The 27,493-nt window shown below is 44.9% G+C and overlaps 1 protein-coding gene and 1 long non-coding RNA gene across 3 annotated transcripts; both read right to left on the reverse strand.

Annotated features, from left to right (window-relative positions):
• On the reverse strand, nt 1-25,183 carry CNGB1 (cyclic nucleotide gated channel subunit beta 1). Of its 2 annotated transcripts, none has more exons than XM_034425588.3 (19): nt 25,085-25,183; nt 24,088-24,369; nt 22,846-22,996; nt 18,467-18,565; nt 16,408-16,565; nt 15,407-15,565; nt 12,424-12,632; nt 11,992-12,042; nt 11,375-11,461; nt 11,080-11,144; nt 9,743-9,865; nt 9,503-9,644; nt 8,643-8,802; nt 6,380-6,477; nt 6,213-6,296; nt 4,031-4,149; nt 2,782-2,928; nt 1,546-1,720; nt 1-741 (listed from the first exon to the last, which is right to left on the reverse strand). In XM_034425588.3, exons 2-19 carry the CDS (start codon nt 24,317-24,319, stop codon nt 538-540), a joined length of 2,463 nt encoding a protein of 820 aa, XP_034281479.2. In that variant the 5' UTR covers nt 24,320-24,369; nt 25,085-25,183; the 3' UTR covers nt 1-537. The 2 variants fall into 2 exon arrangements, with proteins under 2 accessions (XP_034281479.2, XP_087733324.1); XM_087877198.1 differs by having other exon boundaries at nt 665-1,025.
• Nucleotides 25,180-27,334, reverse strand: LOC148112312 (uncharacterized). The gene is made up of 3 exons (XR_015729625.1): nt 27,239-27,334; nt 26,271-26,438; nt 25,180-25,199 (listed from the first exon to the last, which is right to left on the reverse strand). It is a non-coding gene; the product is annotated as an uncharacterized LOC148112312 (long non-coding RNA).
• Nucleotides 27,335-27,493: the final 159 nt, after the last annotated feature.

The raw sequence follows: 27,493 nt of genomic DNA on the forward strand, positions 1-27,493 counted from the left end.
TGTTTTAAACAAATCAAATATATTTACTGTATATTTAGAACCTGTAAAAAGCCAATATTGCTTAATAGAGATTTCACTTGCTCTAATTTCTCTTGGATTTTTGCTGAAATTCTTCTAAGGATACAGTTAAATAGCTCAGTGTGTAAAAAAGTTTTTTTCTCCTTCAGTCATGTCCAATTCTCACAGACTATCTGGACAAGTCCCTGCAGTTTTCTTGCCAAGGTTTTTCCAGAGTGGTTTGCCATTACCTTCTTCCGAGGGCTGAGACAGAGTGACTGGCCCAGGGTCACCCAACTGGCTTTGTGCCTAAAGTGAAACTAGAACTCACAGTCTCCTGTTTCTAGCCTGATGCCTCAGCCAAGACAGCAAATTGGTTCTCTAAATAAAGGGTAAAAAATTATAGGGGTCTCTTAATTGCCAAGACTCCATCTCAGCCCACTTTGTTCTTAATAACACAACATTAGAGATTATTTTGAATGGCTGCACAATCCAAGCAAATGCGACCAGCAAGGAGATATGGAGGCTCATCTGGTTCTTCTACTTAGGTTCCTCTTTTTCCAAGACTTCCACTGAGAGAACCTCTTCATCCCCAGTCAGGGTTGGACTCATGGAAATCCGAACAGGATGGTTGGGACTCTTGCAGATCTTTGTCTCTGTTCCGCAGTCGTTGGGCTTGGGGGAACCAGCTAGTGAAGCATGGCTAGCTGGTGACTTGGGGACAACTGGTGTGGAACTGGCAGCCTGAAAGAAAAGTCAGTCCGATTGGGAATCGTATAAGAGGCCTTGATAGGAAAAAGATGCTTGCCTTAAAACTGGGGAAGCAACATCTTAGTTCTAGAGTTCAATCTTCTAGATCGGGCCCCAGAGTGATGTCCATGGGCATAAATATGCCCAGAGATATATCACCCACTTGGTTCCCTTCTAAGCTGACTTGAGTTTGCTTTGGGTTACTTTAATTAAAATGAGATTGACACGGGAACTGGAATGCTGCAGAGCAAAATGTCCATTGAGCAGCAGAAGTATTCCTGGAAGATAAAGTTGACAAAAGATTTTTTTGTCACAAAAGATTTGCTCACAAAACAATCAAGAGGAGCAAACATGGTGGAATCCACCTTAATGGCTGATAGAGGGTAAATCATCAGCATCGTCCCAGTCAGTGGTTATTTGAGACGGACATGCACTCCCAATATATGTACCCACCAGCTCCGAATGATGGGAACTTCCTTCTCATCTCACGAAACTACCCATTCAAGGTTCAGCTATGATTTCCTCCAAAGTGCGATAAGCCATTTTCCCCATCTTGGTGTCTCCCAGGGTTTACTGTACAAGCTGCAATTTTCTGGGTCCATGTTATATGCTTGAGCCATGGTTTATAAATGTTTGGCTTGCTGAGCCACAACCATGATTTAAAAGTTGTAGCAATTAGATCCATTAGTGGACCAAGCCAAAGGTGAAGAAGGCTACATGGCTCCAGCCCACCCCTTCCCAGGCAGATTTCCATAATGCTCCCCTCTCGCTAGGCCACTTGGAGGGTTTCAAGCACACCTGGATTGCCTTCAGCTCCTTCAGTTTCCAGCGGAGGTGAGCCAGTCTGCCCTTGCCCCCCAATCTCCCTGCAGCCACCAGGGCAGCTTGCAAAAGCTTGGGGGTCCCAGCTCTGGGAGGGATGATGGGGAGCCCCTTCTCTTCTTTGGGCTTGGTGTTGTTCTTCAGCATTCGCCTAGAACAGAACAAAAGCATAGCATTGGAAATTGGCCAGATCTGTGAGAATAAATTGCATGTGTGAATGCAACAAAATGACTGTGTGAATATCATGGCCCTTCTCTGAACTTCCTTCAGAGGCTCCTCTTCTAAAATGTGTGTTTATGCTTCTTTGGAGTTTCCTTTTAAAGTGACAGACAGGAGGCCCTTCCAGATGATGAGTGCCCCATGTGAGTCCCCAGAATCACTTTGGATAGTGAGACGTGTGGCACATTTAATTAATTCTTTAATTAATGAAAAGCGTTGTGCAGTGTCTGCAGCGAGAAAACATAGGAAGATCTATTTCCCACTTAAAACTCTCGGGGCAGAGGGCTGTACAGTCAAACCTCATATGAAAGCTGTGGTAGTCCACAGAATTGTTCCAATCAAGAGCAACCTTGTCATTTCCATAAAATTGGAGAAATCATCAAAGGTATCAAAACATGGATAATTGAAGAAAATAATTTAAGCACCATCTGAAGTGAATCGTAGCCTCTCATAGTGCTGTCAAACTCTTAAATATGACTCATTCACTTCCATTCATGTATAGAATCCCTTCCCTGTCTTAATCTGTTAGTCCTTTCCCTGACTAGTAGAGAACCTGCTCCCCAAATTTGTCTTGTTTCATGGCAGGCCTGGGGAACAAAATAAAACCTGAAGGGCCAAATGCCTATTATCTGAACTGTGTTAGGCAGAGCCATGTATTCTTGGGCAAGGAAGTTACCCCAGGAGGACAAGAGGGTCCTCATGACAGATTTCCAGGGAAAAACTCAACCCAACACCTAGAGGAGAGGGGAAGAGAGGAGGGGAAGGCTGGAGGGAAGGGAAAAGTTGAGGAGGGGAGAGGAGAGCAGACCACACAAAGCCAGGCCAGGCAGGAGAGGGCATATTTCACCACCAGCTGATTCTGGCCGCAGACATGGCTCCCATCGCACATCAGGTAGCAGGAGCCTCTCCGAATTGGACTGACTGGCATGCCGTAGAAGGGAGAGCAAACTGATTAATCAATTAAAATAAACCTTTGATCATCCTACATCTCACCTGGCTTTCTTCCGCAGCAGCTTTTGGGACTCAGGATAGTGCACCAGAATTTCATTCAAATCCTTCTTATCCAGAATGAAAAGGTTTGTAAATCCATGTGCCACAACATTAGCGGTACGCCGATTTCCACCTCCCACAGCCAGTAAACTAATAGAAATAGCAAAAATACAAACTCAGCAGCCAATTTCTCCTCTCCTATTCCATAGAAAGGGGCAGCAACTTCATTCTACCTGCCTCCACCGAATCTTCCAAGACTGTCATTCAGTAACAACTAAACAAATGTAAGATCCAGTAATCCAAAAATTTCTTCAATCCGATAGTACATAACCACTGTGCCAGGCCGTACTGCCCACACAGCCTCAAGGTAACCTGAGCAGGAGGTGGGGAAAAGAGCATCCTAGATTTGTGGGGAGAATGGAACTCAGCAGCTTAACCAAGATCTTAGAGTCTTTGCTGCCAGAGGTCTTCTCAGCCAGGGTGAAACCTTTTAACTCTCGGAAGTCATCCAGGTAGCAGGCTAATAAAGGCTATTTTGCCCAATATCTAAGAATGGCCATGGCAAGATTTCATTTCCCTCAGTTTCTCCCTATTAATTCCAGCTACCAAGACTGATTTCCTCCAGGCAAGATTGTTTGAGAGTCAGTGCAGCTTCATTCAAGTATTTATTTGATTAGGTTTATCACCTGCCTTTCTCTACTTGTATAAATGCTCAAGGCAGCTTGTAAGTTTAAAAATCAAACATTAAAATTAACTATTAAAGGCTAAGTGAAAGGATGTGTCTTTGTATTTTTCTGATACTGGAGATACAGGATTAAGTGCACTTTCCTGGGAAGAGCCCCTCTTGCACCCCAGGAGATGAGCCTCCGGAGACAGCAAGGCTCCTCTGGTGAGGGACTGGCACTTCCTCCCACAGCAGATCAAGCTGCTAGAACCTCTCCTTTTGCCTGGAAAGCCATGGGGAGCAGCAGCATCACAGGTTCCTGGTTATTGCCTCCGTCAAGGGTTGCTCACATAAACTATGTCTCAAGATGAGATGCCTAAAGAAGAGTCACCTGGTGGCTTAGGTGCTGGAATTGGAAGGGGAGAGTCAGAGGATGGCTGCCCTCCGTGCCCAAACTGTACTTGTCACCTCACAGACCTGTTGCTATGAAATGCCATTGGAGAAGAAGCTCCCCTGAGCCTCAGAGAAAAGGCGGAAGAGAAACGCAGCAGAGAAGGGAAGAGGAACACCTCCTGCGGTGGGCCTGACCTTATTTCTCCAAATACAGAGCCGGCTTTCAGTGTCACGAGCACCGTTTTCCCATCCGGTCCCCCAATCACTTGGACTTGTCCCACCTGAATGATGTACATCTCGCGGCCGATCTCTCCCTAAGGGAAAATGAGGGGAAAAATGAATCTGAGCGGTTCTGCCCCCTTGGCTCCTTTTGCTCTGCAGAGTTGAGGGTTAGTGCCCTGAAGTGCCTTCATTAAGGTTGTCCTCAGAAGGAAGAATAATTGGGATAACTTTTTCTTTTGGAAATTTTGCACAAATTATTATTATTGTTCATCGCAGTCATCCAGATGTTCAGACTGTATTTGGCAGTTTTTATCCCCCTATTTTATCTCTCCTTCCCAAAGACCTGGGATAGACAGACGTGGACGTTTGATGGTGTTCCAGATACTGTCGCAGGATGTAAGCCCTTCTGTGTAAAGCTGCCTTTTGCAATTGATGGTGAATTTGTCAATCCCAATGGTGTTCAAGTGGTGCTCCAGTTGTTTTGGGATTGCACCCAAGGCACCTATGACTATTGGTGCTACCTTTGCTTTCCTTTGCCACCGATCTTGTGATTCAAGGTGACTTTGAGCGGAGTTATTTATTTATTTATTTATTTTAAATTTTAATTTGTATACCGCCCTTCTCCAACAGGACACAGGGCAGTGAACAGCCAGAATGAAACAGAACATACAAAGATGGTACAGTGGTCTAAGCACCCTGTTATTAACACAGCTGCCTGCAATTACTGCTGGTTCGAATCTCACCAGGCTCAAGGTTGACTCAGCCTTCCATCCTTTCTAAGGTAGGTGAAATGAGGACCCAGTTGTGGGGGCAATAAGCTGACTTTGTATAAAATATACAAAAGCATGAAGGCTATTGCTTAATGCACTGTAAGCCGCCCTGAGTCTCCAGAGAATGGCGGCATATAAATCAAATTAAAAAAAAAATTAAAAACTGTTTAAAAATAATTAAATATTTTTGGCCACAATTTAAAACAACCCAATTAAAATCAACTAAATTTAACCAAAAACTGTGGGATCAAGCCAGCCCGGCTAGGTGAAATAAATAAGTTTTCAGGGCCCGATGAAAAGTCCGGAGGTCTGGTATTGTACGTATCTCTGGGGGGAGGTTGTTCCAGAGGGTGGGTGCCACCACAGGGAAGGCTCTCCCCCTGGGGGTCGCCAGCCGACACTGTCTGGCGGACGGCACCCTGAGGAGGCCCTCTCTGTGTGAGCGTACTGGCCGGTGGGAGGCTATTGGTGGCAGAAGGCGGTCTCGTAAATACCCCGGCCCTAAACCGGGGTATTCAAGGAGTTGCCTTGAAATTACAACTTCTGCATCCTAGAAAGTTGCATCTGCAGTTGCAAAGTGGAAATGCAGTATTTCTGTGGGCTGGGGTAGAGGTTTTAATAAGGGAGGTGTTATCAGAGCAATTTAAGGCTTAAGGAGACTTAAAGAGACAGTGCAGTCTTAAAGGGAAAGGGCTGAGCCACCATCCTTCCCAATGTAGGCCCTGGAGAAATTACCCTATCTAATCCGAGAGGAAAATTTCTGGGTTAAATATTGTCTGGCACCAAAACTGGCTCTCCCACTTAGACAGGAAAGGAGCTAATTTGCTATCTCTTCATTCTTGTGAATTTAGGGTCAGCAACTAAATGGCAAATAATGACCAGGAAAATGAATAATGCCCCATATTTGTATATTTGCAGATAATCCTCCATTTGATGTTTTTTGTCCTATTTTCATTCGTGACTTCTGATTTTCAGAGGAAAAGGAAGAAATGAATTCTCTTTTAAAAAAAACAAGCTCTTCCTCCAAAACTTGTGTGTATTTTTTAGCTCTGCTACTTCTGCTTTGCCATTATTTTAGTTACTGGCTTGAATGCTGCTTTCCCTGACATCTAATAACTAGGAATCGTGTAACGGCTGTGATGATGGCCAATTAGATTTGGCTACCACAACCAAGCATCTAGCTCCACTGACATTCCCACACTTAAAAACCCTCTTTCTATTGGCTTCAGTGGCATTATCCAGAAAAAGCATAACGTGGGGAGCAGGTGATGGAAGAACTTCCTCTCTTCTTCCATCACCTGCTCCCCACGTTATGCTTTTTCTGGATAAATTCTTACGCCTTACCAGCGTGACTGAATTGTGCTGCAGCATTGCTCACTGGTTACCTTTTTGCACACGTAGTCGTTAGGTAAGTACACCACAGATCGCAGCCTCTTCAGCATGTCAAAAATCATTTGCCGATCACAGCCCTGTCCCAAAGGAAGGAAAGAAGGCTTGGACTCTGCTCTTCTGGCCAGGTAAGAAAGAGGAGCCTCAAGTCAGCTGGCAGTACCTGGAAGAGCGGCACTTTGCTCACAATGCTGTAGTTTACATCGATGGCGATGTCCAGCTTCATCTTGTCGGGCAGCTGCGTGAGCAGCTCTGATTCATCTGCAAGTGAGGGAGAGAACAGTTTGCCTTCTGGCCTCGTGGTCCGATGGGAGAGAATGGGGCCGGGGTATCCGTGATGAGCCCCATCCCTGAATTCCCCATCCTGAGCAGCCTTGCATTTGCTCACATGGGAAGACAAGCCTCCCGGGATCAGAAGCCTCTCAAAGGTTGGCGGCTCTTTTTGTCTCCAGAAGACCCCACCCTGGAAGAAGGTCAGCAAGGGGCTGGGGTGTGAGTTCAGCCAATTGTCACGTGATGGGCAGAGAACAAGATTACAGTGCCAACTGGATAGAGGGAGCTAAAAGCTGGATAGCCACTCCCCCCACCCACCCACCCCCGCTCAAAATGCTCCCTCAGTTTAGGGAGCAGAGGAGGCCAAGCAAGGCCTGCCTCTAAAGGCATCTTGTGTTATCGCCTTAAATTATTATTTTAAATAACATTTTCACCCCAAGAAGAATTGAATGTCATACAGTATATTGGATGCGCACTACAATAAGGTAAAAGTTTCCCTGTCCAGTCGTGTTCGATTCTATGGGATGATGCTCATCTCACTTTCTTAGCCAAACAGCCAGCATTAGCCGAAGACATTTCCATGGTCATGTGGCCAACATGACTAAAGGCGCGTGAAACACTGTTACCTTCCCACCAAAATGGTACCTGTTACTCTTCTCGCATTTGCAGGCTTTCGAACTGCTAGATGGGCAGGAGGTGGGGCGAGTGACAGGAGCTCACCCCTTTGTCTGACTCTCAGGTCTCAAACCCAGGCTGTCAGCTTTCCAGCTGACAAGCTCAGCATCTTTAACCACTGAGCCATTGCACCCCCTCCACAAAACACGATGAAAAGGGAATGCCAGGAGGCACAAGAAGTATTTTCCCCAGCTTGTGCAAATAAAATGTTTTCAGCTGTGCCCCAAAGTGTCTCTGTGACTCTTCTCAGCAAACAGCAACAGCGACTCTTTCACAGGTGATAAACGGAAAGTGGAGAATGAATTCTCAGGGGATCGTTTGAGCCCTGAGCCTACAGCCTTCACCTGTGAATAATAAAGATGAGGGCCAGGCTCTTTGTCTCAGTGGCACAATTTAGAAAATTGACTAGAATTTTGCATTGCTGGAGCTTCTGCGCCATTATCGAGGGTGGCATCCCATTACAGGAATCCTGCCAGGGATTGCAAGAATCACTGCAGCGAACAGCTCATAGCCAAAAGATGGTCAACCCATTTTTCTAAGCCATACAGCTTCCTCAAGAGCTTGTGTCACCTGAGGATAAGAAGGCATCTTCAGATGGTGGATCTAATCGTACAGAGGAAGAACCGTCTCCAGAACAGGCAAGGGGAACGTGTTTTTTAAAAACTGGGATAGGGGAGTGATTAAAACATACGATGAACGGTTGTAGGAACCAGACATGGTTAGTCTAGTGAAGAGAAGGACCAGGGGGAGACAGGGTAGCAGTCTTCCAATATTTGAGGGGCTGCCACAGAGAGGAAGGGGATCAAGCTATTTTCCAAAGCACCCGAAGGTCAGACAAGGAATCATGGATGGAAACTGATCAAGGAGAGATTCAACCTAGAAATAAGGAGAAAGTTTCTGACAGTGAGAACAATCAACCTGTGGAACAGAAGCTGCCTTCAGAAGTTGTGAGAGCTTCATCACTGGAGGCTTTCAAGAAGAGACTGGACTGCCATTTGTCAGAAATGGTGTAGGGTCTCCTGCTTGGGCTGGGGCTGGGGGTTGGACTAGATGACCTACAAGGTCCCTTCCAACTCTGCTAATCTGGTTCTCAGGACAAGAACCACTCCTGCAGGTCCGCTGGACCCCCGGCAGGGGTTTCCTGCCTCAGCTGACAATCAGAGCAGCTGGGAAGCCTGTTGGTCCAGACTGGGGAGGAAGGAGAAGACTGCTTTCCCCTCCAGTTCCTGCTCTCAGGATTTGAATGCGCAGATTTGAGGTTCGAATGCATTTCATGCTATATCTAGTCTGCAGCAAGGGAGGATCAAAAAGGCAAGATGGCAGCAACATTATGATGCACATAAAAAATGGGCAGGACTTAGGGTTGCCATGACAACCACCATCTTACCAATACCTTCATTTGTAAACACCAATAATTGCAATTACACAACAGAGAAAGACCAAAGAAATCCTTTTGTCTCTGAAAGTAAGGTACTTACCCAGCATGCCTTGTGAATGCCAAGTATATTCATACCAAGTTTTGATTCTGTTCTGAACTGAACGGGGAATTCTGTACAAAGCCATATATTTTACAGTATTATCCATGCAGCTCCGATAGTACGATTGTCCTGCTGTGGCAGCACCAACAACATCCCTCATCTGTATAGGATTTAAAGAACAGAGCAAATGGAAGGCCATTATTCCACGTTGCCCACAGTCATGACTCATCTGATGAAATTCCCTGGAATACGGCAGGTGATTCAGATGTCCAAAAGGCCTCCGGTGCTGAGATGGAATCCATTAGTTTAGTTTTAGTTTAGTTTTATTAAATTTGTATACCGCCCTACTCCCGAAGGACTCAGGGCGGTGAATTAGACACACCTGAAAAGCTAAACCTGACAGGCTGAGAATCTGCCTTGTTTTTGCTAGGCTGGGACACAATATCTGAAGGGCCACTCTTCATTTAATGATACTTCAAAGTTATAATGGTCTCAAAAAATGTGATTTATGACCTGTACTTACACTTAAGACTGTTACATTCCCCCCTCCCAATCAGGTGATTGCAATCGCCCTGCATTTATGACCAAGGTCCTGCGGACACGTGATTGCAATTTGCAACCATTTTTGCCAATTTCTGGCAAAAAAAACACCCATTGGAAAACCTGGATTTGCTCAACAACCATGCCGATTTGCTTAACATCTGCCATAAAAATTGTCAAAAAATCAGGTCCAAATCAACTTACAACACCTATGACTTACAATGAAAATTGGCACTTCCATAAAAATGGTGGTGTGCAGCAAATGAGAAAGGAAGACAGCAATTTTTGTAACCCACAGAAGGTGTGAAGTAAGAGCTCACCTGGCCGATCATCACTGAGAAAGCAAAGACGCCCGTGAAGTAATTGAGAAGCTGAAAAACAATCTCGAAGAGGTTGTGGGGCTCCGGCAGCCCCCCGATGGTGATGAGCGTCTTGACAGCCCAGTAATAACAGCGGATGTAACTGCCAAAGACAAAGCACAGGAGATATTCAAAGGCTGTGTACGTCTTCCTCCTTGCCCCTTCTCCAGAGACGGCTGCCCGGCTGCCCATGGTGCCTACCTGTTTCCTCTGCCGTCGTAGACCCAGGGGGTGGAGCCGATCCCCTGGAAGGAGGAGGCCCAGTAGTATAAGCAGGAGTTCAGGTGCAGGCTGAAGAGCAGGTAGGCCGTGATCCTTACGACTCTGCAAAACAATAACCCTGCTAAGGAGGGGCTGCTAAACTCCCGGCAGAGGCAGAGGCTGCCTGTGCTTTGCTCATCTGCTGCTGCTTCCCCATTCCCCCCTCTCCCCTCCTCCTGCCCAGGAGGGCATCGCTTGCCCTGCGTTGCTCCCAGAGGGAATACAAGAAGCAGGAACCTCAGAAGGTGCGCTGGGAATCAGGTATGGCTGGAGGGGAGCATCTGCAGTGCCAGGTGCAGCCCGGCTCTTCTCAGCCAGCCAGGATAGTGTGAGATTGCCTGCAAAGGGCAGGCAAAGGGCCAAGATGCCCCCCCTCCCACAACAATATACTCAAAACTCTGCCTGGCTGCTATGTAAATTGTGCAACACACACACACACACAAAACACAGGCACTGCTTCAATTGCATATCACAGCTGCCATCTTGACTTTCTTGACTTTGCTCTGCAGACAAATGGGGGGGGGGCTGTTTTGAGTCTGGAAGTTGCTCCTGAGAGTTCAGTGCCTTTTCCCTCTTGCTGGGCTTAGGGGGTTCCTCCTTCTCCCCTTGGTCAGAGTGGCAGGTGTGACACTTTCCTTCCTTAGTTACTGTGCATACAGTCACTCGCACAATGTTATGAGGGAATGGGGGGTGTAATGCTCAGAAAGAGGTGCAGGAAAACCAGTGACGACCTCCTCTTGTTTCCCTTTGCACAACTCCTTCAGTCAGTGCATCCCACCCCACATCAAGGAGAAGGCTTCCGAGGCAGAGGCTAAAGGCTCAGGTAAGCTCAGGTACATGTATAAATGTTCAGGCTTTAAAACTGGTCTGGTGTTTATGCTCAAACAGGTCACAGACTGTACAATTCAGTCTCCCAGCGGCTCCTCCAGCCTCCATGTCAGCCGAGCTTCCCAAGCTATTTCTAGAGGTGGCCTTATTTATGCGCAAACTGCCCTATTTATTCTGTCTGAGGAGTTCTGCTTTAAGTTCAGTTAACCTCAGTATGGCATAATATTAATAAGAATGCTGGCCTTTAAAATAGAAATCTCTGCTCTTTGGCTGCCATGTGGCTTGCAACATTGGAAATAAAGTGGACGTCTAGTTTGATTCTACAAAACCATCGTGTAGATTTCGTTGTTGCTATTTCCTTTAGAAAGGTTGCATGTCAGTCAGACATGTGAGAGAAGGGCCAGCAGAAGCTGCTGAACTGCACTCTGCCCAGAAGGACAGAACCTCACCTGTAAACATAGGCCATGCTCAAAATGGCTTCAAGACGATTGTTAAACTCAAAGAAGGCCAGGTACTGTGAAAAAGAAATAAAAGCCCCATTAAGCTCCAGAGAAGATTCTGCCTGCAGTTCACAAAGGAAAGGAAAAACATTCCGCAAGGAAGCAATGGATGAAATCTTCAAGGGGAGCACAGAGAGGGACCGGTCCCTTGGGAGCTGCTCTCTGTTGACCTGCAGGGTTAAACCAGCACCTCCTTTTCCAGCCCTTCCCTAAAGATGCGAAATCAGGATGGAGGAGGGTTCACCTTTAGGCAGCGAGGCAAGCGCAGGAGAGGATGCACGCCAACCTTGAAGTACAGAAAATCCAGGGGGAGAAGGCAGAGGGCATCCATCTGAAAGAGAGAGAAGGCAGGAAGCACGTGGCTCTCTGGAACCCCACTGACAGAGGCATTTGACCCGGTGATTCATTTGCAAAGGTTAAACAAAATTGCAAACAAAAATGTATATATCTGAGGAAATATGCATAAATATGCATAAACGTTTTAGAGCAAACTTTTTAAAAATGATCAAGTGCAATTAAATAAATTTTACCATTTTACAAACAAAGGGAGCAATTAACAGAAACTAATTTTGAAAAAGATAGACTCATCCATCTCCCCATCATTCAAAAGATATCAGTGACAGTGATATTCCCAAATTATATATGTATAGTATATACAATTTTACTGCATATAATGAGAATCACATTGGTAAACTTTCTGCCGTTGTTACAACAGCCACCCAAGCAGATAATATCTATACTATGACAAAGAATTCAGCATCCAGAACATTATTTAAGGATCTTATGATGGAGAACGCTGTTTCACTCGGATGATCTGGTGGTCATTTTAATTAGGAGTAAACTAAACAAAACACTACACACCTTAAAGCGATAGGACTTCAGGTAATTCTTCCTCATGGCTCTCTTATCAGTCTAGAAGATGAAAGAAAATGCAAAAGGGTACCACCCAAAACTCAGAAGGAAAACTGAGGCACAGCCAGCAGAATTTATGTGCCTGGCATGGAAACAGGCACAGTATCAAAATCTGCTGCACAAGAATTGCTGCTCTTCTGAAGCTTCTTAAGCCTTGCAGATGGTTTACACTTGGGGTAATTACCTCCCCTTTACAGATGGACACCTTGTGTTATAAACCTAAAATAAATGTCCTGGCTCCATCTTGGGAAAGGCTTAGTGGTCACTGAGATTTTTGCAGCCCGGATCTGCTTATTTATGGATGAATATGGGTTCGGGTATCAAGCTCTCAAATCAAGAATCAGAACTCAGGCATGGATGGGCTTGCTGTGTGCCACTTACAATAATATCTCCTTGATGAACAAACTGCAGGCGGACCTGAAAGACGGCGATGTCCAGAAAATAGATGAAATCACAGAGGTAATCAATAGCCATCCAGTAATAGACATTCTCGGGTGATTGATATGGGAAAGCCCAGCGGACCGGAATCAGCCAACAGTTCCAATTCCACGCCATGACCACAAGCAAGAGCCACAACACGTACATCAGATCTAGAAGAGGAGGAAAGCCCGGGAGATACTCAGGACTCTCATGGCGCTTCCCTCAAATTCCCATTTCAAACTCCTCAGTGGGAGAGCCAGCCTTGCACTCTGCTTGCCCAAGGAGCAAGAGGGAAGAACAACTTGCAGATCAGAGGGTCAGAGGTAAGGCAACAGTTGTCACACAGTGCGCCACACAGCCTGTGAAGCAAGTGGGCTAAGAGGTGGAACTAGTCCTCTCAAAGTCAGTTCAGCATGAATGTGTTGGCAGGCCATGTCCCAGCATCTTTCTCAGCTTCAAAAAGTAATAAAGATGGAGATGATAATCTTGGCCTCCCCATCAAATATAGAACCCAAGATAGAATCAGAAGACTGGAAGGAACCTCAGAGGTCTTCTACTCCAAGCCTCTGCTCAAGGCAGGAGACTTTATACCAACCCAATCTAACAGTTGTCTAGTCTATACTTGAAAACCTCCAGTGATGGAGCACCCACAACTCTGGGAGGCAATTCCCATTCCATTGATTAATTCTTCTCACTGTCAGAAAATTTCTCCTTCCTTCTAGCTTGGATCTCTCTTTAACAAGCTTCCATTCAATACCTTTTGTCCTGCCCTCTGATGCTTTAGAGAATAAGTCAACCCCCTCATCTCTGTGACTGCCCCTCAAGTATGGAATTTAATTTAATTTAGTTAATTAAATTTATATGCCGCTCCTCTCCGAAGACTCAGGGCGGACAGTTATCATCCCCCTCCTCCAAAACCTTCTCTTTGATAGGCTAGATATACCTAGCTCCCCCAACCGTTATTATACAATTTAACCTCCAGATCCCTTATCACTTTGTTGGTCTCCTCTGCACACTTTCTAGTGTCTCAGCATCATTTTTCTATCACTGGGACCAGATACAATTTTTATGCAGTACATAGTATCCCTAGTTATACTGCATTCACTAGTACAAAGCGGTACAATTAGTTCTCATTGTCTTGATGCTATCCCTTTGTTGATGCAGTCCAGGATTGCATTGGGTTTTTTGGCAGCTGCAGCACATTTCTGGTTCATACTTCAATGGTGATCTATCAGTAGTGGGTTTCAAATCCCGTCGCTACCGGTTAGCTTGTGGGCGTGCGCACGCTCACACACGATGCTTCTGCGCATGTGCAGAAATGTCCAGGCAGGTGGGCGGAGCCTCCCGCCACCACCTCTACTAGTTTGCCTGATCTGGGGCGAACCAGTAGCAACCCACCACTGGGTCTACTGGGACTCCTAGATCCCTCTCATAGTTACTACTTTTGAGCTAGGTACTGCCTATTCTATACCCATGCGTTTGGTATATCCTGCCTAAGTGCAGGACTGACTTCTCTCACCAATTAACTGCATTTTTTGGGATAGGGCCCAGTGTTGAAGTCTGTCAAGATCCTTCTGAATCTTAACTCTATGATCTAAAGTGTTAGCTATTCCCAGCTTATACTTGATGTCATCTGCAAATTTGATGAGTTCTCCTTCTATCCCCTCATCTAGATAATTTATGAAGGCGTTGAAGAGTACTGAGCCCAAGACAAAACCTTGGAGTACCCCTGTATGCTTCCTTCCATGTATATGTGGTTCCATTAAGAACTACACGTTGAGTGCAGTTTACGTATTTATTTGTTCACTTTCTATGGATGCCCATCTCAATCGATAATTTTGGGTGGCTTACAATTCAATTAGTCAGCCAATTGTGAATCCATCTGATGGTGATAGTCTCTATCCCACATTTGTTTATCTTATGAAGAAGCAGGCGGCGGTCTATTTTGTCAAACACCTTACTGAGATGTGGAGCTCTCAGGAGGAGCCCTCAACAATCCCTACCATTTGCTTCCAACTTCCTTCAGGGAAGAGTGTTTGGAGCTTAAGAGAGGCTTACGGATGGTTGTCCACAATCAGTTTGCAGTTTAATTAATTTAACCTACACTGCAAGAATACTATTGTGGTCAGTGGTGAAATGCTATCAGTTCGCACTGGTTCAGGCGAACTGGTAGTGATAAAAACTATTTCCCACGATCAGCTGTGCCGTGCAATTTAATCTAAATCGCAGGGCACACCTGTTCCCTCCCTCACTGTTCTACTTACCTTTCCAAGCCTCCTTTTTCTGTGCGAAGGACACGTTTGGCACGTACTGCACATGTGCACATGCGCAGTATGCATTTGGTACGCGCTGTGCATGCTCACACAGTGCATTTGGCGCACACTGCACATGCACGGCCAGCAAACCAGTGGCAAACCAGTTCAGATTTCACCACTGATTGTGGTGGGTTATGAATATCTCCACTTTTTGGACTATATTTGCAATAATTAAAAATGTCACTTGTGAAAGACCTGAAGTGCCTTGTTGTATTTAAGGGTTCATACAAATTATTTGGCATTTCGAGGGATAAGAATTAGCTAATTGCTTGAGTGGACCATCAAGTTTCCTGGGGATTTCCAACAGGTCTGCATTCCTCACAGGCACGAAAGACCATGAAGTTCCCAATTAAACTGATTTATTGCTCATGCCTATTCATAGGAATCTACTCAGCTAGTGATTAGCACTACTTTGGTACTAGATACAGGTTGATAGAATTCAAGGAGAGTTTGTCTTAGTCTATTTGTGGCTATGTAGAGATTCTAGACTGATTTCTCTTTTGACTCTGCCCCCAGGTTCTGCCACTCTTTCTCTCACAATTCCCTTCACAAAGTCCCTCCTGCTCATTCTTCCCTTCTCTCTCGGAGTGCCGTTGCCTTTTCAATCCAAAGCCCTCCCTGTTACTTACTGGAGGAAGGGTCAATACTGCTGGGGAACTGGACTTTCCTCATGTGGCAGAGGAAGGGGTGATACTTAAACCTGCAGCAAAGGACTTCATGGAAACGCCCCTCTCCATCTTCCTCGGATTCTTTGCCTTTCTCCTCTGAGGCTTTCTCTTTGGAAGGAGCTGAGAGAATAAATCAAATTGGTGAAATCGAAACAAAATGGAGAGACAGTTCAGAAACACGCTCTCTAGTAAGAATGGACAACCCATCTGGCCCCAAATCCTGATTGGCAGCCACCCCCCCACTCCCATCAACCAGGATTGCTTTTTTCCAGTTAGGGCTGGAATATCTTGTGCCTAAGAGTGCAGGGGTGGGGGAACCTTAAGAATGCTGAAGCTGTTCTGAAACACATTTCCTTCATTAGTAAAATAATATCACCCTTTAAAAACAGCAACAAACAGAATGTAAAATTATTGTGTTCCCCTTGGAAGGAAGATTCAGATGCAGAAAATTTGGGAGGGCAGGAGACAGTCTGGCTGCTGGGCTCATGCATCACAACATAAAATAAGGGTCTAGTATGCAGTGGTGGGATTCAACCAGTGTAACAACTGGTTTGCTTCGGGCAAATCCCCGCGCGTGCAGTACATTTGAAAACAGCACCTTCTACTGCAGCTCCGGTGAATAAAACAGCTGAGGTGCGGCAATCTGTGCTGCCGCACCGATCAGCTGGGCTTCAAAAAAGGAAATAAAGGTAGGTATAATGGAGGGGCAGGCGGGCGGGCCCAGCTGATCATTGGAGAGAACCGGTTCACTCTCAGCTGATCGTTGGAGCTACCGGTGCGCCCAAACTGGTCTGAACCGGCAGAATCCCACCCCTGCTAGTATGTCAACATGCCAAGGCCAGGGCTGCATTCCCCCTGTGAGCTGAACATTCTCCCTGCAAACACCAGCTGGGAGGCCAAGGCTCTCTCGCCAGCCCCTTGGGACACAAGAGTCCCAGCCCTTGTCTCCCAGACTCACTCACAGGTTGCGGGGGTCTCATCCTCGGAGGAGGCGTCAGGGTCTGTCAGCTTCTCCTTGACTTTCTCAGTTCGGTCCTTGAAGAGCCGCACCAGCTCCTGCAGCCGATCGTTGATGACGGCACTACTCTGGCTGGCGGCTGAGCTGCCCCGTCTGGGTGAGCTGTGAAGCAACCGAGAGGGGGAATCAGGTCCTGTCTTCCCAGGGACTCTGAAGGGCCCTTTAGCTCCCCATTCTTTGCTCTCAAGATTTATTCAGTGCCTCAGAGAGCAGCTGGCCCCTTTTTGACCCGCAACAGGCTGGATAGGTTAAAAAGGCTGGCTAGAAAAGTAACCAAAATAAGTTTTTCGTTTGCCTGCATTGTGAGACCCTTCCTGGTTGGCTGGTAGAAAAAATGGGGCAAGGGGGTGAGATCTCTGGTAAAGCTGCCCCCTCTGGCCTGGGGGGGGGCAGGGGGGGAGAAGCAATTTTACAGATGTCCTTGCCTTTGAATCAGCTGCTGAGCCTACTCTGCAAGGCTGGGAGGTTCAACCCAATATCAAAAGCAATACCTGATCAATTTGTGTGTCCGTGTTTATCTGGTGCACTGCCTCCTTTTGAGGCACAACCATTCATTCATCAGCTCCTCCCCTCAAAGCTGCCCCATAGATGCTTTTGACTGAGGAGCAGTGAGAGGAGGCACCGCTTATCAAGGCAAGGCGTGAGAAAAATAAAAATGGGTCAGGCTACATCCAGTGTTCCCACACTCTGGTCATCCCTGGATGGGCCCCCAAATATTGACACCTGTCAGTTTTAGTCAGGCTGGGCTTTCTGCAACGCTTTCTGTAAGGAAGGAAAGATTAGTCCAGGCTGAGTAGTAGTTATGCCTTGTGCAGCATTGCCTCCACCTGAGAGACAGGACCAGTTAGGGGCCCCACGCACCACGAAAACGCAGATTTACCCTGGTTAGTCCATGCAATTCTCTGCAAGCTAGGCTCTCTTTCCTAGAAACTATCTAGGCCACTGATGGCTAACCTTTTTGCCGTTGCGTGCCAAAAGTGGGGGGGAGCGCAGAGGGGTTGCACACGCATGTGCCCACACCCATAATTCAATGCCCCCCCGTGCCCCATCCCCTGTGCTCCTCCATGCATGCACACACGACCCCCCCTGCCCCGTTTTGGGCCTAGCAGACCTACCTGAAGCCTCCGGAGGGCAAAAACAGCCTTCCCCACCCCCCGGAGGCCCTCCAGAGGCTGGAAACGGTCCATTTCCTGACTTCCAGTGGGCCCAGTAGGCCCATTTTTCACCCTCCCCAGGTTCCAGAAGCTTTCCTGGAGGCTGGGGAGGGTGAAAACGGCCTTCACCAACCCCCGGAGGCCGAAAACACCCTCCCAGATCCTCCACGCTAGGCCTGTACTTACCTGGTAGCCAAAACAGGCGGCGTGGAGACTCCTGGGAGGGGAGGCATGGGCATGCACGCTGGAGCTGAGCTAGGGCAACGGTTCACGTGCCCAAAGATATGGCTCCGTGTGCTACCTGTGGCATGCGTGTCATAGGTTCACCATCACAGATCTAGTCCTATGCAATGTACCAAGAGGCTGACTCTCTACAGCAGCCTTTAGTTTTCTGTGTCCATCATTGCATAGCAACATCCCTATCTATGATGGAGGGTTTGAGGCCTTCAAGGAGATACTTTTCTGAAATTTCTGCATACTTTTCCCCTAGGCATGTAGAGAGCCAAAGTACGGTTTGTGCAGTACCAGAATGTACCATGGTATTCTAGACTTTGTAGATTTTCTTTTTTCCAAAACATTACTTTTCTCTATCATTAAATAGGCTTCAGTTTTTCTGTATCCTCTGTCAGGTCACTAATAGGCAACTACAGCAGCCCTGGCTATGCCATCCTTAGGAGGGTAGAGTGGGATGCTGTCCTGGCAAAAGGTTGAAGTCTGATCCAACTACCAGCCCAGTCATGTATGGGTAAGTGACAGGCCATTCATGAGGTCTCAATCAAATCTTGCAGCAATAACCTGGTTATTAACCCAGGGCCCGATCTGCTGAGGTAGGATGCTTTGGGATTATACCTGTTGAGTTCTTCCTGTGGACTGGACTGGTCTGGCCAGGCATTGACTGGGGACAGTCTCAGCTCTTCCACATTTACTTCTTGGGAAGAGGATTTCCTCCTAAAGTGGGGAAAGAATTTGGAAAAACAAAGCACAGCACAGTAATTGCTATAGAGTATCTGAGTACTCAAAGGAATAAGATTAAGATACTGCCCAACAAATGATGCTTTGATAGACCAACTGGAGAAAGATACTCTAAATTACTCGTTCAGACTGCTGTTCTTATCCATTGATTGCATTGACCAACTAGCATTGAGATTTGATAAAGTAATGAAAAAAATACATCAACAAGGCAACTCATGCAGAAAGAAGAAAGGAAATTTGGGGGGATGTAGCTGATTTTAGAGACTAGTTGCATGGCCCAATCTAAGTCGGTCACTGGGACCAGAGGTTTGTTCTTGCAAGCTTTCAGACTCTTGTTGGAGCCCATCCTCAGGGAACTTCTCTCTCTCTCTCTCTCCCCCCTCCCTCCCTCCCTCCCCCTCCCCCCCTCTCTCGATGATGGCTGGCTATTAAGTCTTTGATTGTTGTTTCCTTGTGCTGCTATGTCCTCGGCTCCTCAGTATGTTAGGGATACATAGGGAAATACGTCAGGGATAGTAAGTTAGGGATAAATCAGCACTTCGTCAGTCCACAGAGTGCTGATTCACCACCAGCTTACCAAGGATTTAGGCACCAAGAGCGCACAGCACAAGGAAACAACAATCAATGATTTAATAAGCGTTCATCAATATCCCAATCAACAATTAAAAGCCACACACAACCAGACATCAATAAATGCCATAAATAGAACAGCTCAGTGCACACATCCTGGATATCAAGAAGTTCCCTGTGGACTTCCGGTTTGACGTTGCGGTGAGACAGCCAGGAAAATAGTCGGCTCTGAGGAGTCCTGCAAAAAACCCGACTGCCGAACCGCTGCCAATGGGTCTTCGGACCAAAACTGTCCTGCAGGGACTGGGTAGGAAGAGAGGTGCCTCGGATGACCAAGAGGAATAGGCAAGTTCCTTGGAGGTCGGAGGGAACTCTCTGTGAGTCGGCGGTGGGGGGCGGCAGCCATGGCGGCTGCCATGAAGCTGGGACAAACCGAACTAAGAGATGAGCAGGAGGAAAGAGGAAAAGAATGAAGCTCTTTGAAGCCGGGTGAGTGACACCAACCTAGGCTTGAAACAACGCTAGAGCAATGATTGTTACTTATAAGACCCCTAGCCTTAAAACAGTGACTGTGGATTTGAGGGGCATAGAAGATTTTGAAAAGTAACTTCAGGAGGGAAAGACCCGCTAGGAAATTTATTCTGGTATAGATTCAATTGGAACAATTAAACATTGAGGCATGCTGAAAAGACTGGAAAAAATTCTCAAATTAGAATTGAACTTTGAAAAAAGAAAAAGTTAGGGATTCAACACTTTTAAAACTCAAGAGAAGAAGAGAGTTAAATTGGACTGTTAAATTGGACTGTTACATAATTGCAACAAAATGGATACCGGAGTGACTAAGGGAAAGTGTGGATTGCAGAGATACACCTTCTGCTGTAAAAAGAAACACTATAACTTGCTGTTTGTTTTGGAACACTCTGAAATTACAAATAATAGCCGTGGGATTTTGGTGCTGGAGGTCTCTTTGTCTACAGACGGCTTCTTCGGTGAAAAGAAAGGGGAAATACAATGGAACTTTTATAATTGTTACTAATTGGCACAGGAACAAAAGAAAATGGCGCAGGAACAAAAGAAGGAAAGTTGATATACTTTGCATGGAATAGAAGTAACAAAAAGAACTAAAATGACACATGGAGAATTAAATTTGGGAACACTGAATTTGAAATGGAATATATGTTGTTAGACAAGGAAATGGAGAAATAAAATATATACGATTGGGAAAAAAATATAAAAATAGTTTGATTAAAAATGAAAATGTAATGTTATGAATATTAATTATAAAAAGGAGGTGTTTATAGATGTATAAGGATGGAAAATAAAACTGTGATTAAAATAGAAAAATAAAGTAAAGATGGATAGAATTGATAAATAAGAATGAATATGAATATGAGAAGAATCCAACAAATTTTATTGATTTATATGGGAATGTGTCTGATGTAAGAATTAAGTCTCAATGTTAAATTGCAGACAAAGCTAAGAATGATAATATGATTAAATATGAATAACTAATGTATAGATAACTAATGTATAGATGGAAGGTAAAACAAAATAGGGGATTACACTATTTTGATTACACTTAGGTGCCAGCTGCCTGCAATTAGTGCAAGTTCGAATCTCACCAGGCTCAAGGTTGACTCAGCCTTCCATCCTTTCGAGGTAGGTAAATTGAGGACCCGGCTTGTGGGGGCAATAAGCCAACTTTGTATAGAACAACACCACTTGGGGGTGTGTGTGTGAAAGCCCTAATAAGCAGAGATATACAAAAAAGTATGCAGGCTATTGTTATAAGGCATTGTAAGCCGCCCTGAGTCTACGGAGAAGGGCGGCATATAAATTGGACTAATAAAATAAATAAATACACAGAGATAAACAGTATTAAGAATATGCTTAATGAATATGCTGGAAACAGCCAAATAATAGATGAATATGCTGGAAAACAGCCAAAACAATAGATGGAGATGTGTTTTTTATTGGGTGTGATAATAAAATAAAGATGAATATGCTGGGAAACAGCCAGTTAATATGAATATGCTGAGAAACAGCCAAATAATATGAATATGCTGGGAAACAGCCAAAACAATAGATGATTATGCTGGGAAACAGAAAAATAATAAATGAATATGCTGGAAAACAGCCAAAAGAAGATGATCAAGAGATAAATAGTTAAAATAAATATGAGTTAAGCTGGAATTGATGGTAATAATAAAATGATTATGTTGGGATTAATATTAAAAATAAAGGTGAATATGTTGATATGAATAGTAAAATGAAGATGATAAGATTGTAATAGTGAAATGACTCTGTGTAAAACGAAGAGTGTAATGTGTGATAAGCTTAAGAAATATAGATGCAAGTTAAAAGAGATTAGGATTTAAAGATTTAATGTAATGGGTCCTAGGTTATGGGTATATAGATTGAATTTAGGGTAATAATTGTAATTAAATATTGTGTTATTTGGAAATTAAGATTCGTGGTGATACATTAGAAAGGTAAATGTTTAGATTAAGATATTATAATTGTGGAAAAAAATTCTGTTTTGGTTTTTATTTTAAAAGATGTAATGGTGGAGATTTGGGAAAGAGCTTGACAAAGAGGGGTAAGCGATTGTACCTATTCATGACCGGATCAAAGCTCCGTTCTTAAAAGATGTATTTTATGTTTATGTTGTTAAAAATAATTTTTAAAAATTCAAAAAAAAAAAAAAGAAGAAGTTCCCTGTGGATGAGCTCCAGCAGGAGCCCGAAAGCTCTGGTCCTGGTGACCAACTTGGATTGGATCCTGCAACATTATTTAGGGACACATATATTTGCCTTCAATCATTAGAGACTACTGGACAAATTCAGGGCTGTGAATAAGACAGGGAACTAAGAATAATTTTGCAAGAGGCATCAAAGTACAATTATTATCTTTGCCGGGACAGACAGAATGGTTGTGTAACAGCTCCAAGGCTGAAAAGCACAAGGCAAAAGGACTGCTTACATCAAGGGAAAGGCAGGAAAAAGAAGCAGAGTAATTAAACCGCTCTGGGTACAAGAAGAATCACTTTGTGGTGACTGAGGACAAGCAACTCATTCTATGAAACAGAGAAGATTTTTATCTGTAAAAGCTGAGCCTGCCTGCCAAGGTCAGAAGAATTGGAGGCCTGTGGACTAGGGAGAGAGGAAGTGAAATGAAATATATTAAGAAAACATGTATTAGCTAACCATGATCATCCAGGGATCAGTCAAGCATTTGTTAAGTTGGAAGAAACCAAGAGTCTAAACCTCTAGACTCTGCCACTGGTGTCTTTGCAATGCAGTGGGCGATCGGGTTGAGTATAAGGCTGCAAACTGGTCTGTAGCCATGTCTGAAACTTTTCTACTAGTCTCATCTACAACAGAATTAAGGGTTAATTATTTGGAGACTCCTGTTTGCTAAGTCTGAGTTGGAAGTCTGACATTATCTAGCTTTACCATGACAAGGATCCAGGTAGTTCTGCCAGGTTTAGCTGGGATCTCCTAGTTCTAAGGAAATGGTGCCAGTTTTTGCTGAATTAGTTCCAGAAACTCCTGACAGGAGTTGAGGACATATATAATTTAGTGATCTGGTAGAATGGTAAAGGTAGGTAGTTACAGAAGGGTAATTCAGGCCGAGGTCCAGGTTCCCACAGAATACCAAACTCTGCATAGACACAGGCTTCATACCTCTTGGGAGCCTTTGGCGTAGGTGGCACAGTGAGGGTGTGCAAGCTCTTTGGGGCTGATGGCCGAGCTTGGGAGGCAGGTATTGGCAGCCTGGAAGAGCCAGAATCCACCTTTGGAAACTTCACCGTAGGGTATTTGCCAGTTGGTTGTCCTTGGGCAGGAAAGAAATGTAGGTTACTGACAATATGGCCTCAAGCAAATTCCAAAATGCTCAAAAACATGGCTGTAGATTACAATCAATAATCTCTGGCAGCTTCCTCTGCTTTGCTCAGTTATGCCCTTGTTCCTAGATTATTTTCTGAAGAAAATTCAAGTCATCTTTTGAAGGCATCAGAATGTTTGTAAAATGTTTATATAACTCAACCTCTATGGCAGCCAGAAAATGGAAAGAGTTGGGTTAAGAAATGAAGTGAAATCAGATGTTATTATTTTCATAGGCAAGATATCCCATCTGCCGTTAGAAGATGCTTCTCTAGAATCTTTCGCCATGTATTTATGATTCAGTATTGGCTAACTTATTGTTATTGTTGTTGTCATACTACCCTGTTCCCCCCAAATAAGACATCCCCTGATAATAAGCCCAATTGGGCTTTTGAGTGCATGGCAATAAGTCCAAGCACTTATTTCAGGGTTCAAAAAAATATAAGACAGGATCTTATTTTCGGGGAAACATGGTAGTATCACAAATTCTTATTGAAGTTCTTTCTTATTAGTTTCATTAGTTGCCTTGGCCACCATTTTGAGAGCTTTTGACCATGCTTTGCGAACTCCCGTGGTGGCCTGAAAATGTTTTATTTCCAGATAATGCTAAAATGACTATTAAATGCAAATAACATCTGAATCTTTACATAGATTTAATCTAGGGTTGGAGTCCCTTTCTGAAATGGATGCAATGTTTAGGTTGGTTTATTTTATTTATTTTTGACATTATTGCCAAACAGCTTTCTCAGCAGTCTTTCCTTATCTTCTGTCTCAGAGCTGCAAACCTTCTGGCTGACAAGGCCCATTGCCCACTCTCCATTTTCAGGAGTCCTGAGGGATGGGTTTATTAATCTTTTCTCATTCCTGTATCCCTTTTAATGAATGCCTGCCCCCAAAATTGTGCACATTTCTTCTACATTTTGGAGGCAACATATATTGCTCCCTATAGAAATAACACCCTGTTTGGAACTAAGCCCCAAAGTGCAGGAAGGTCAGCCAGGAAAGCTGCAAGCACTAAAGTCTTGGCAGGTGCTACGTTACCCCTGATGCCCAAGCGGGAAGCTTCTTCCTTCTGAAAACTGGGGTTGCTCAGGCCAGCCTTCGGTTTCCTAGGGACGAGGACAGGGATGTGGGAGGGAGGAGCAGAGCTGTGGTAGCTGGGGACATTGGGCAACTCTTCCACGGCGGCTGAGCAGGAAAGGGAGGCATGCAGATGACGTGGCTTCTTGGGCACCAGGCGAACCAGCTCCACAGCGCGGGTTGGCCTGGACATGGCGGCACTAGGGAGCCAGGTGCTTCAGGGTGAGGCTGTGGGGCTGGGAACTGCAAGAAGAAACACACAACCACCCAGTGAGGAGGGGCGACACTCTACCCGCAGGGAGGCCCTTTCCTGGCCAAGAGGGGAAGACGGCCTCTCCTGGGAGCCAAAGAAGGCCCAGCCAGTGGGAACTCTCCCCAAGAGAGTGGGGCCTTGATGCCCACACCTAACTCTGGTCTGAGGCACTGAGGAGCCCAAATTCAGCACCAAAACAGCCTTTTCAGAGCAGTATCTGTCATTAAAACTAGCCTACAACTCTTTGCATGCATCCTTAACTCCCCTCCAAACCACCACCAACCCTCAGTGCAAAAGAAAACAAGGAAAAAGGCAGAGGCCGAATGCTGAACTTTGGCCAGTGGAATTTCTGAGGGTGTCACTGGTTTATGACACCCCCTGTAGTCCTCAGGGACCAAATAATGGGGTGGGGGGGTATGAGTGGATTGAAAACATTGCCAGGGAACAGTCTTCATTTGTAAGCAAATCTGAAGTATCTGGAGATAACCATTCATTTTTATAGTTGTTTAACCCTGGTTTCTAGGCCTCTCCATAGGTTGTGATCAAAAAGGTCAAGATGGCAGCTTCATTGGCCTGATCAGTCTCCCCCCTTGCTTATTATGTGCACCAATTGCACTTTTTTGACCAAGCCCTGCAAGCACCCTGTTAGCTTCTGTGCACCAAATGCTGCCCTTGCACTCCCTGGAAGAGAACCCAGTGGCTCACCTGGTGGAATTGTGGACCTGAGGGGCTGCCCTGCACAGAGAGGGGGCAGACCGTCCTGGGTGAAGTGCACAGAACCTGCAGGTGCCACCAAGGCAGCTGCTGTTGCCTCCTTTCTCTGAAAACAAACAAACAACAGAGAACAGAGAACATTAACATGGAAAAGCATCCCATCATCCCAAAATAGCAGGAGTGCTGATTTTTTAACATACACCATAAAGATTTTGGAAGGAACTTTTATTCCATTGAATTATTTATCAACATATAAAACATAATTGAATTACTATGCTCTCAATTGGTCCACCAATCAACCAAATATGTGCATCCACTACTGGATCTCTACACAGCTTTATTAAACAATGGTAGAATTCTTAACAACATATTTAATTGGCTAAATTATCACATTACACTAAACAAGAATGTGGTTTGTCTAGCTTAGCCTTAGCATGTTTTTGCAAACTTATCTCTCTTGGCTATAAACCATGGCTTGTGACTTACTTCTATACCAATTCAACAAATCAGACTTAATGTGATGTATGAACCCTATATCCAATTGACTGTAAGACTTGAACTAAATATGGTTTTGTGGAGACCCTTCTGTTTGAACAAAGCAAAATTAGCAGAAGATCCTCCCAGGCCTCAGTGCTAGAAAGGCATCGACCTTTCCCAAGCCCAAACGGTCTGAAGCCAAAGGAAGAGATTGTAGTACAGTGGACTAAAGCACTGTAATTAACATCTGCTGCTTGCAATTACTGCAAGTTCAAATCTCACCAGGCTCAAGGTTGACTCAGCTTTCCATCCTTTCAAAGGTAGGTAAAATGAGGACCCAGTTTGTGGGGGCAATAAGCTGACTTTGTATAAATATACAAAAGTATGAACGCTATTGCTTAACGCATTGTAAGCTGCCCTGAGTCTCCGGAGAAGGGCAGCATATAAATTAAAGCAAAAAAAAAAAAAAAAAAAGGTTCTGAAGGCCATGTACAAAATGTTCTCCAACAATGATTTGGAATATTAATAGTAGTAGCAGTATTTATATAATGTTTCCTATCATTTCAATTATAGGAAAGCTCATTTCAGTTGAGAGTTAAGAAATATTTCCTAACAATAAGAGCAGTTTTATTATTGTGAAACAAATTACTGAGAGGATAAATAAATGAATAAACGTAGAAATACATAAACAGACACCAACCTGAATTAAGGGATTTGCAATGTCTCTCCTTGCCTCAACTTTTGCTGAAGTCAGTTGTCCCAATGTGCCACTATTTGAAGCTTCCCTGGGACAAAAACCGAGTCATCGGGATCAGATGGAAAGTCAGAATGGAATCTTACAATCCGAGGTCCTCTGGATTCAGATCAGCTGCAGCATTCACACAGCTCATGTTAGCCAAGACCTTCAAATGGAGGGTGCCACAACCCAGAACTACCTGAATATCATCGCCAGGGCTTACTCCTGGCACTGCCATGAAGGTTATTTGCCTGGCTATTAAACTTCCTGAAGTTGCAAACCTAGTGGCTATTCCACTAGCACTGGTGAGCTGCCCACTCTGCCCACTCTGCACAGCACAAAGACGTGGTATAAATCAAACAGACGAATAAACCAGGGTGGGGGGGGCACATTTTGCAGTTGCACATGGGAAGTTTGAGTATGCACCAAATGCTCCCCAACCTCTTGGGTTACATCCTGATGTAACAAGGAAGCAAATGGGGTGAGAGGAGGAGGAGGGTCCCGAGGTCTCCTCTCTCCTCTGGGTCCCAGAGGTACCTTGCCTATCAGAGTGAAATCTCACGGTTGTGGAAGGAGTTTCCTTCTGGAGATCTCTAGGCAAAGACGTTCAACAAAACAACAGACAATCTATATCTCTATATATCGGGCCTTCTCACAAGACATGGAAATTGTGCTTCCCCATCACAAGGTAGGAAGAATTCAATTAATTGGAAAGTGAAAGGTGTGTTGTTTGTAAGAAATTTTAAAAAATGGCCTCCTCTTCTCCACTGAAGGCCATCCTTCACTACTTTTCCAGAATCTGGATTTAAGCAAGTACCTTTGACTCATGAGCCTGACATCAAATGAGCCCAGTTGAATTTATAATGGGAAGCATCACAGAAAAAACCCGAGCCCAGAACAAGGAAGCAGCAGCTGAAGATGCACCTACTCACCTCTTTGGATCACATTCCTCCAAGGGCAGAGCACTTCATCTCGCCCTTCCATCAACCCTCGGGATTTGCTCCATCCTTCCAAAAGGCTTCCCTGTCTGATGGTGCTACAATAATCCGCAACAGCTTCAGAGCCAGAATTTTGCCACTGTTTTAGATGCTGTTGGTTTAAACTGCCTGTCCCTTTTCCTCCTTACGTGGGATGTGTTTGTTTTGCTGTGTGGGACCTGCCCCCGTCCACCCGGCCTGCAGCCCAGC

The sequence above is a fragment of the Pantherophis guttatus genome, chromosome 11 (genome assembly GCF_059756535.1).
Source record: "Pantherophis guttatus breed Tessera chromosome 11, ASM5975653v1, whole genome shotgun sequence".
Lineage (NCBI taxonomy): Eukaryota > Metazoa > Chordata > Lepidosauria > Squamata > Colubridae > Pantherophis > Pantherophis guttatus.